Source organism: Montipora capricornis, chromosome 6 (genome assembly GCF_036669925.1).
Source record: "Montipora capricornis isolate CH-2021 chromosome 6, ASM3666992v2, whole genome shotgun sequence".
Lineage (NCBI taxonomy): Eukaryota > Metazoa > Cnidaria > Anthozoa > Scleractinia > Acroporidae > Montipora > Montipora capricornis.
Window position 1 is genome coordinate 64,820,435 of NC_090888.1, and position 10,000 is coordinate 64,830,434.

The 10,000-nt window shown below is 37.2% G+C and overlaps 1 protein-coding gene across 1 annotated transcript in view; it reads left to right on the top strand.

Moving 5' to 3' along the window:
* LOC138052886 (AFG1-like ATPase) overlaps positions 1–10,000 on the top strand; it is a 22,133-nt gene that overhangs the window by 2,567 nt on the left and 9,566 nt on the right. The window contains exons 3-10 of the mRNA XM_068899482.1: positions 84–144; positions 314–415; positions 1,661–1,794; positions 2,908–3,007; positions 6,027–6,085; positions 6,871–6,922; positions 7,471–7,501; positions 8,825–8,895. Coding sequence (XP_068755583.1) covers positions 84–144; positions 314–415; positions 1,661–1,794; positions 2,908–3,007; positions 6,027–6,085; positions 6,871–6,922; positions 7,471–7,501; positions 8,825–8,895 — 610 coding nt within the window. The remainder of the gene's footprint in view (positions 1–83; positions 145–313; positions 416–1,660; positions 1,795–2,907; positions 3,008–6,026; positions 6,086–6,870; positions 6,923–7,470; positions 7,502–8,824; positions 8,896–10,000) is intronic.

A 10,000-nucleotide genomic window follows, 5' to 3' on the forward strand; every position in this document is an offset into this window, starting at 1 on the left:
AACGTAGAATCAGGGTTCAAAACATTAAATGGCAACATTTCCATTTTGTAGATTTTTTAATCCCTTTTTTTTTTTTTTTCCAGATCTTTAAAATGGGCAGCAAGCAACAGATCCCTTCTGGTCTTTATCTTTATGGTAGTGTAGGTAAGAATTCAGGATATAGAGTGAACTTCTTAGGCACAAAATCACTGTGTAATGTTGGACTTGCAAAAATTATCATTCTTCCTGACTCTTACATGTACATGACTTTGACTTGATATATTTATTACAAACTTGATATACACAAAATATGATTTAATTATTGTTATTCGAGGTTGTGGCAAGACAATGTTAATGGACATGTTTTACAATGAAGTTCCAGTGGAAAAGAAGCAAAGAGTTCATTTTCATTCCTTCATGTTGGATGTTCATGCAAGTATGTTGTGACTGTCTGAGTTAAGATTGGTAGTGGTTTTGATGACTTTTTCTGTCTGTCCATAACGTTGTGGTAAATCTGATGTTATTTTTATCCTAACTCGCATATGAAAGGGGTGGGTATGCTCTTCGTCTCACTTAGTGGTGTAAATTTCGGATTTTGGTCTCACTTTTTAGGGACTGTTCTGGGCAAAACGCAATCATTTGTAACCCATAATTATGTTAAGCCATGGGGGTCTCGTTTATGGTTGCAGGCAAAAAAATAAAATAAAAATATTTTATTTAATTAATATGTTTTAGATATGATCTCTTTTAATATGATCTCTGGACCATGAAGCCCCTATTGGTCTCTTTTAGGGGTTTAAATTCAGAATTTCCGATGAGCATTCCGACCCTTCATATGTGAAGTGCTCCCCCAGCTAGGTTTTATCATGCCTTTCGTTGTATTTGTTATGACGTTAGTAGCATGATTTGCTACTTTTGTTAATATTGTGATTTCCTGCATTTCTGGACATCATTGTGCCATTACCAGTAAACATGGGGTTCAATCAGCATATTAGTCCTTGATTTAACAAAGACGTCACTATGTAGAATACTGTGCCTGTAGACACAAATAATCACAAGCTGCATTTTAGGCTTTTACCTCCATTAATGACAATTTACAGCAATTTACTACTTGTCATTACTCTGGTTTAATAGTGTCATCAAGTTTCATCCAGGGGTAACCCCAGGGGAGTGAAGGGTTAACCAAATCTGCTTCAGACTTTGACTTAAAAATGAAGTAACTATATAATTATGTAGTACAGCTAATTTTCAAAGCTTTGTCCAGGCTGCAGTTGGATTTTGGCTAATATTTGGATCTTTAAGTTAGCTCTTTCCTACCCGACAATAATAGACCATTTTAATACAGTTGTTTGCTCAGCAACCTAGCCTATGAATGGCTGCGAGGCTGCCGGTGACCTTGCATTGATACAGCCCCCACTGCTTTTATCATGTAAATTGTATTGTAATTCTAATTAGTCCGTATTACGTGTAACATTACAAAAGCACAGAGGTTTGTATCAAGACAGGGGCACCGGCAACCTCGCTTCCATTCGTAGGCCAGGTAACTTAGCTACAACTGTAAAATGGTCTGTTATAATCTTTAGCAATCATTTTGCTTCAAATAAGGTAGAAAGAACTTTCAATTTTCTATTGAAATTAATTTTATGAGTAATTACAATTTTTTGTTTTTTTTTTGTTTTAGGTATACATAAACTGAAATCCAGTCTTCCACCAAGGGACCCCAAGTCTGTGCGGGCGCAGCCTTTCGATCCAATTCCTCCAGTTTCAGAGCAGATCAGCTCAAAGTGGTGGCTTCTATGTTTTGATGAATTTCAGGTACCGTAATGTTGAGTCATTGTAATTGTTTAATTTAAAGGAAATCAATTTTGGCAAGTTGTGAATTCATAATTTTGGGACAAACATACATGTACTGTAACAAGTATAATGTACAAATTTTAGGCTTCTTGGAGTTTGTCCTAGCGAAAGTGACTCCCCCTAGATTTGTAGTCGTTCTTGTAGGGGAATTATATGTAGCTATAAAAGAACTCAGACGAGATTAATGAAACACATTCAAGTATATTCAGAACTTTGGCAAAAATGACAGCATTCTTTGAACACATGACAAGACACGAACCTGGTTGTGTGCTTTTTCTTGTCACCAGACCTCCAAGTCCCATAATTCCACTACAGATTTGGACCCCTGGGTACAAATCCACTAGTGGATTTGTAGCCCCGAATATTCCCCCTTCGCGGATTTGGACTCCTCATTACAGCTTATAACTGTTGATCAAGGCAGAGTTAGATTTTGAATTGAGAAAACTAACTGATACCACAGAGTATAAATCTTACAGAAAAAGACATGTAGATCAGTTAATTTTTCAGTATTTAAGTTGTTTGAAGCATTCACGGCAGCATTTTTATTATAAAGTACACGGTAGATGCGAATTTTAACTCCATTCTGACAGAAGCTTCAAAGTTACGCACAAGGAACTGGTTGAAGCGTCATGTTAATTTTCTAATTAGAAGAAAAAGCAAAGTCAGACTTAAGCTTCAGTTATTACAGTGTAAGATACTGTTGTTTAAAGCGTGGGCAAAGTTTATTTCTTCCATTTGATAGCTTATTTTCAGGAGGTCCAAATTTGCGAAAGGGGGTCCATATCTGCTAGGGGATCTGGACCAGAAGGAGGGTGGGGGGGGGAGGTTGTCCAAATCTGCAGGGGGTCCAAGTCTGCTTTGACACCACCCCCCACTGATGGTAAGATCATCTGGCATTAGACAGTAAAATTTATCAAATCCCACCCCTAGGAGTCATTCGGATAGTGACAAACATGATACCAGGCTATGTTTTGTTTGATCTCAAGTGTCTGGCTGTCTATCACTGTAGCTACACAGAGAATTTTAGATTAACATGCCGGAGATCTGTTGAAAGGTTATTATTCTTGTTCACAGGTAACAGACATAGCTGATGCCATGATTCTGAAGAGATTATTTACTGCACTATTTGAACAAGGGGTTGTTGTGATTGCTACTTCAAATAGACATCCTGATGGTATTGTATGGTTCTGTGCAAATTCATTGTCTAGCATTACATGTTAAAGTCACAGTGTCATGGATTGTTAAGTAAAAATCTGGAATGCAAAGGAGACGTGTTCACTGATGGCAAACGAAAATCAAAGGCCAAAGTTTCGTCAAAAAGGCTATTTTAGCCCACAGAAAACATTCTTAAGTGTTTTTAGTTGCATGTAGCCAAGATTAAAATGAATGCCAACTTGAAAATGCCAGGCCGACATTTTCAAAATATCCTTTTGCGTCTTAGATTAACTCCGGAACAACTGAATGTGGCTCATTTTTACTCGTGGATATATCCACGAGTTTTGGTGAGGTTCTTTTTGCAAATGTGTCACTCCTGCGTAACCAGAAGTTCGATCTAATAAGCCAATCAGGATGGATAATCACAACACAGCTTAGAAAGCTGTGACTTCCTGTTCGCGAGGTTTGCGCCGCCATTGCTGTATGTCGCTTTTATACGTAAGTGTTTGAGCACCTTCCGCTGCATTTAGAAGCAAGAAACGGAAGAATTAAAGAAATGGCTTTCTTCGAAGGTAAAGCAAAATATTCTGAACAAGTACACATTGGTGCAATCAATTGTACACCGCCTTTCACTGACCAACGCGAAGACTTTAATACATGTAGAAATGGAATCGACAGACAGACACATGGTGAGAAGACAGTGCCTGTTCATCCCCTAAGCTCACGGGTATAAATAAATTCCATTTGGAAGGTGACTGCCATTTGGAGAATAACATCGAAGCTATCAAAGTATACCAATGTTTATCAAAGCTACCCCGAAGTTTTGCAAGCTATGAGTCATCAAAGCCACATGAATACAACTTGAACAACATCCGTGACATGGAAAACAGTGAGGCAACCAAGCAATCCATGCTTCCAGACACTCGTACTAGTGTGGTGGACCATAATGAAGAACTGTCGAGACTCGGTCACTGATTATGTAACGAAAACTGATGAGAAATCCGTACCAATCTCCTGCGATAGAGCAAGGGCTGAGGCAGTACATGCTCCCCGGGACAGAGAACCTTCCAGGATTAATTCCTTTCAAGAAAACGTCGATCTTGTTTCAGATAGACAAGGTAATTAGAAAGTGTATGGTGCATTATTTAAATAAGGATGTACCGAGCTCGTCTGAGTTGAGAAATTGTTTATCTCTTGCTTTTGGAAAATATTATATCTCTGTACCTAGACCGCAACTCAGACGTAATTTTTATCTTATTACCCGCAGGACTGCTGAACACAAAAAAGACTTGTCAGTTCTATTGTGCATTCAAGATCAATCTGCTACTACGCATTCGATAAAATTGAACCAACAAAATGAGAATTATTGTCTATCAAGAGAAAAGCTATTGATATCAGGAGACATTGAATCGAACCCAGGCCCTGTTGCTTATGGAACGAGTACACATACAGCACATACAATACTGAGAAATCCTTCTGTAGCACTGTTGCAGACTCGATTAGCTGAAAAAGGATTGAAGGCAGTGGAATGTACCTCAGATGGTTCATGCTTCTTTTCTTCTGTTGCCCACCAGTTATACAATGATCCTTCCTATCACATGAATATGGATGCTGCTGGAGTTGAATCCATCAGAAACAACCATCAAAAATTTATTGGACCCATTACAGAGCAATTGTGCGTTTGTTGTCACAGCAACATACATGGTGTGATGCACGTATTGTGCAAGCAGTTTGCAATGTATTAAATGTTACTATATGTATAAATGAATTCATTGAGGGGCGGGCACCAGTAACTGTTATCAGACTGAGTCCTATAAGTGGACAACAGGGAACTACTGTGAACATTGGACATCTAGATGGAAGACACTATGTTTCAGCACTTCATTTAGATTATTATAATGACAGTATTTCAGTTTATGAAATCAGCGGTGTTACCAATGTCAACAATTATTTAGAGCCTGGTAATAATCGATTAATTAACAATGGCCAAAAATGATGTGAGTGTCAGTAATAATTTCTACAAAGCGGTGGCAAAAAAGAGCTTATATGAGAGAATCTATCAAGCGGAAGAGACAAAATCCCTTGAAGAGTTCAGGGAAAAGAAAAGCAATGCAAAACACCAAAACAGATCTGAAAATATCAAAACAGCAAGGGAATAGGAAAAGAAAAGCAATTCAGAACATATCAGAGACCTAAACAGAAAAGCATAAAACCATTTAAGGAAAGCTATGCAGAGCTCAAGGCTAAACCAAACTGAAATTTGTCAAGGTCAAGACTCTATTAGACATTCATGTCAAAAGTGATTCAGTCTTTTTTGTAATAAGATAACACATGGCCCTGAATATATATGCACTTCCTGTGATCAGTTATGGTTCAGATCATCTGTTTCTAAGTGTAACAGAACTGGTATCAAATATAGTGATAAATATTCGCAAGGTTTGCTGGAGGAATGTATAACTGGCACAAAAAGTGTTAATATTACTGAATGGGTCTTCTCTACTTGCTAAACCTGATGACATTAACAATATGACCTGGCAACAAAAAGCAGACCTTATTCAAAATTACCCTGTCATCTGTGCAACGAACTTTGAACACATGGTACAGCTCTTTATAGACGATGTGTTAAAGAGTAATCTTATTCCTATTTGAGAAATGCTATACTTATTTCACAGGGTTGAATTCCAGCAAAGGGGATTACCTCACATACATGCATATTTTTGGGTATCTAGTTGCATATGAGAGCCCACCGTGCTGTTACACAATTATCCAACTATCAATGCTAATGCATAAAGAAAACTTCAGCCTGCCAATTTTAAAAAATTGCGGTAACTTTCATATCCACGAGTAACGACAGTGGCACTTTGATTCTTTTAAGATTTAAATCGATATTTATCCCGCTGCAGTGATCCAGAAGCAATTAAAGAATGAAATGGTTGCTGAAAATTGATTTAGTAATTTTATGGTCGAAATAAAAGGGATAATTCCCATGTCGTTACCCCTTTAAGTTGGTTCAAGTTGTGTCTTCTCGTCTGATTTAGATTTGTACAAGAACGGTCTGCAAAGAAGCAATTTTGTTCCTTTTATACCTATTCTGAAGGTGAGAATGGTTATTTTTAGTGACTGAGTGACTATGTAGTATTCATTTGGCAAGTTGTTAACTTTTTAGTATTTCATCGTTTATCATAGTACTGTTTAATAAACTAGCAGGAGTGTTTTATCATTGAGGATAAAACATGACATGCAAGGTTAATTAATATTGAATGGCTTCAAAAACATTCCATAGAAATCATGTCCCTCTGGAGTCCAGACAATGTGTACAGTCAGAGACACAAGTTTCTGCGATCACCACTTTAATTACACGATTCAGGAATAAATAACTATTTACAATGTATGATATCAGAATAATCAGATTACTGACAGTGCCTATGCACGTGACTCACTTTATGACAAGATTACAGCACATTATGGTGCAAAATGTGAGAGGAAGATATTAGCAAACATACTGGGCTTCATTATTATTCTTTACATTAATTTATAGATAATTCTAATGTGAAGTGTTTTATCGGGTTTAAAGCTCATGCTTCTGACATTTATCGCTTGCAAATTTTTGATGAGTAATTTTAAGTTGTTGTCTTAAATGCAGTATAAATAATTTGCAAAGATTTTACTTAACTTTCCAAATTCACTAGGGGTTGACTGGGTTGAATTGGTCAAAGGAGAGTTATTGCTTTATCGCTATATGTCCAGGACTCAGTAACTTTCCTTTACTTGTGGCCTTTTTTGGTTACATGGCTTCTTACGTTCAGGGCTCCTTTTCTGAGATAACTATTGATTTCTTTTAATATTTAATGACTCTCTGTGTGTCTATTGGTCAATTTTCAGAAACACTGTAAAGTTATCTGCCTGGATTCAGGAATAGATTATCGGAAAACAGGTCTGACATCATCATTGTGTTTTGTTTGTATAGCAAAATCTTGTCTCTCAAAAAGCTGAAACTCCATTAATTTTGTAAAATTAATTAATTAATTTAATTAGTACACGGACTACTCGGGGATAGAATCATACTATTACTACGAATAATAAGTGGAAGATCTTTAGAGCTGAATGCTTGTCATTGTAGGTCCTAGACAGCTCCCTGTGAATTGGATTGAATAATGGCATTATGTCTCCAGACTACAGAACAGTCTCTCTGTAATTTAGAAAGAAATCAATTGAATATAATAATCTTTAGAATAACAAGGAATTTACATTAGTACCAGGAAGTTCATTTCACCTGCATACCACTGTTCCTGTTATCTGTCTCCTAATCATTAATGATAATAACGTTAATAAATTTTACAATGGTTTGAAATGAGGGATCAGATTAAGAAGCACCCAATTTGCACTGTACTGTAAATCAAATCACAGCTGATGTTAAATGCAAAATATTGCAAAGTCGTACACTAAATTTAATGGTTTTTTTCTTCTCTTTTGCACTTACAGATATGTCTTTTATTGGAAAATTGTATTTTAGGTAGGTTCATAATGTTCACGTTTCTGGCCATTGAACACTGAAGAATCTTTTATTAATCACTGAAATTTACTTAACTAGCTTTTCCATTTGAAAACTCCCTTAAGCACTTACTGCCAATTGGTCTTCTCACACGTGCTAAAAGTCTATAGTGCAATGAGAGTAAATAAAACAAACATGTGACACATAGTGAGTGAGTGAATTTCTGGTGGAGAAGTAGATATGTGGTGAAGGAATAGCCAAAAGATTTAGATTAAATACTTAGGTAAGTACTTACGCTCGCTGTGATTGGCTGACTTAGCAGGCCGTATTTTACAGTGTGGTCTGCTAAATTTGAAACATTCTATAGCGAGTTTTTCGTGTCGTTTATGTGACGTAAACTTGTAAAACTGTTTCAATCTTGCAAGCAACTATTTCAAAAAGGCCAAGGAGATTTATTCGTTTTTCGGATTTTGACGCACAATCGTTGTAGCAGTTGAACCTTCCACTTGCCTTGAACTAGTTACCTTTCCTGCGTACCTCAGAGATACAATAAATATCTTACTAACCTCGTTTTCTCGGTCCGTACTGTAAGTTACGGATCCTCGCACTTTCCCGTTGATCTCTGTTCCGCGCAAAAACTCTGTCCGTAACTTACACTACAGACCTCGAACTCGGTTAGTAAGAGGTATTATTTTTTTCTGCCATTCCTTCACCTCAAATGTCGCAGTGGGACTGAAATTTGCGTTTTGCCAAAATTGAAAGAAACTGATTGTTTGATATCAGCTCAGATGTTACCTGTTAGTTCCCGATAGTGAGTAGATTCTCAAGGGAGTGAGACAAATATTAGACTTACAGTCAAACCAAGTGAAGCGTACCCCTCAAGATTGCATTAATGAACTGATTATTTGAAACTTGAACCCGCTAGTCGTTTCAAGAATGCAATAATGAATTGATTATTCGAATATCGAACTCGCTCGTTCGATCCAAGAACACGGCTAACGGGTTCCGTTTCCGAAAAATCGACTCAGTATTGCATTCTAGAAAAGACTAGTAGGTTTGAAACCTACTAGTCGCAACAGTGAATTGATTTTTCGAAAACGGAAGCCGTTAGCGAATTTAGCCGTATTCTTGGATCGAGCGAGCGAGTTCAATATTCGAATAATCAATTCATTATTGCATTCTTGAAACGACTAGCGGGTTCAAGTTTCAAATAATCACTTCATTAATGCAATCTTAAGGGGTACGCTTCACTTGGTTTGACTGTAAGAGAGTTTTCGTGCTTTAATGACAAGCACACGATGCTAAATCTATCTAACGTTTCTCCCACTTGATTTTGTTTCGCAGTTCTCTTGGTCCAGCGACAGACTCTGAATTGGACTGGATATTCTTTACCTTAGCTCAGCAACAGAAAGAGGGTAAATTTGAAATTAATGGTCATTATTAAACAAGTTTACTCTCGATTTGGGTTTTCTTTTTATTCATTCCGAGTCTTTAAAGGCGTTGCCTACTATTGTTATTGAGCATTCGTTCCGCGCATTTCGAGATACTCTGATTTCCTATGGGCGACTTGCTTACTAATACACGGATATTTTTGCGCGGCTTTAAACTATGGGGAGAAAGCAGATCTTAGCAAGTGCCAAAAAGAAAATTGGGGATAACCACGCATTTTTCAGGGATAAATGAGCTTCACTTTGGAAAAGAACCGCACACATTGCTTTGTTTTTTAAAGCTTTAAAATTACAAATATTGTTGATTAATTATCTTCGAAAAATGCGTGGATTTGGATTTCAATAACACTTCATCTGCTTTCCCACATATTCATAAAATTGGCAAAAAGTCGGCACCGTCCTTAATTGTCCTGATATATACTTGTATTGTAGATTTAGCTCTTTTCATTTGAATTGGCCACTTTCGCTATATTAAAATTCAGCATAAAAGAGAAGTTTAGAAGACAAAGACAAAGGAAACTGGATGATAGCGGCTCAGGAATATCTTTGACATTCATTGCAACTTGTTTCTATTGTTTTTGTCCTCTTTGCATCACTATCAAGCTGAATATTGATATTTCGAAAATTGCATATTTGTTACCTGTCTCAAGTAGCCTCTTTGGTTTTTTCACTCGCAGTGGAAAAAACTGTGTTCTTCTAATTTTTCGCGAGATGGGTAAAGGGGAGCTGCGCGATACGTGGGCGTTGATCTCTCCGGACGCAATCCCTGGCATAATTACTAATACTGCATTCCACGTTGGGACACCGAAAAAAAAAAAACACGGCTGCTAACACTCTACAGTTCAGTGCAACCCCTTCCAATTGCTGAGTAGAACCCTCTTTTTAACGAGAGCGAAGACAAAAATATACACGTAATGTATAGTCCCGAGGGAAACAGTTACCTTTGTTTTTCCTCGAGTCCTGATGTTTCCCGAGGCGAAGTCGAGGGAAACATAAACTAAACTAACTAGTTTAATTTCCCAAGGGACCATGCATTAAGTGCTTTTTCAACAATCGCAGCAAAACATCCGGC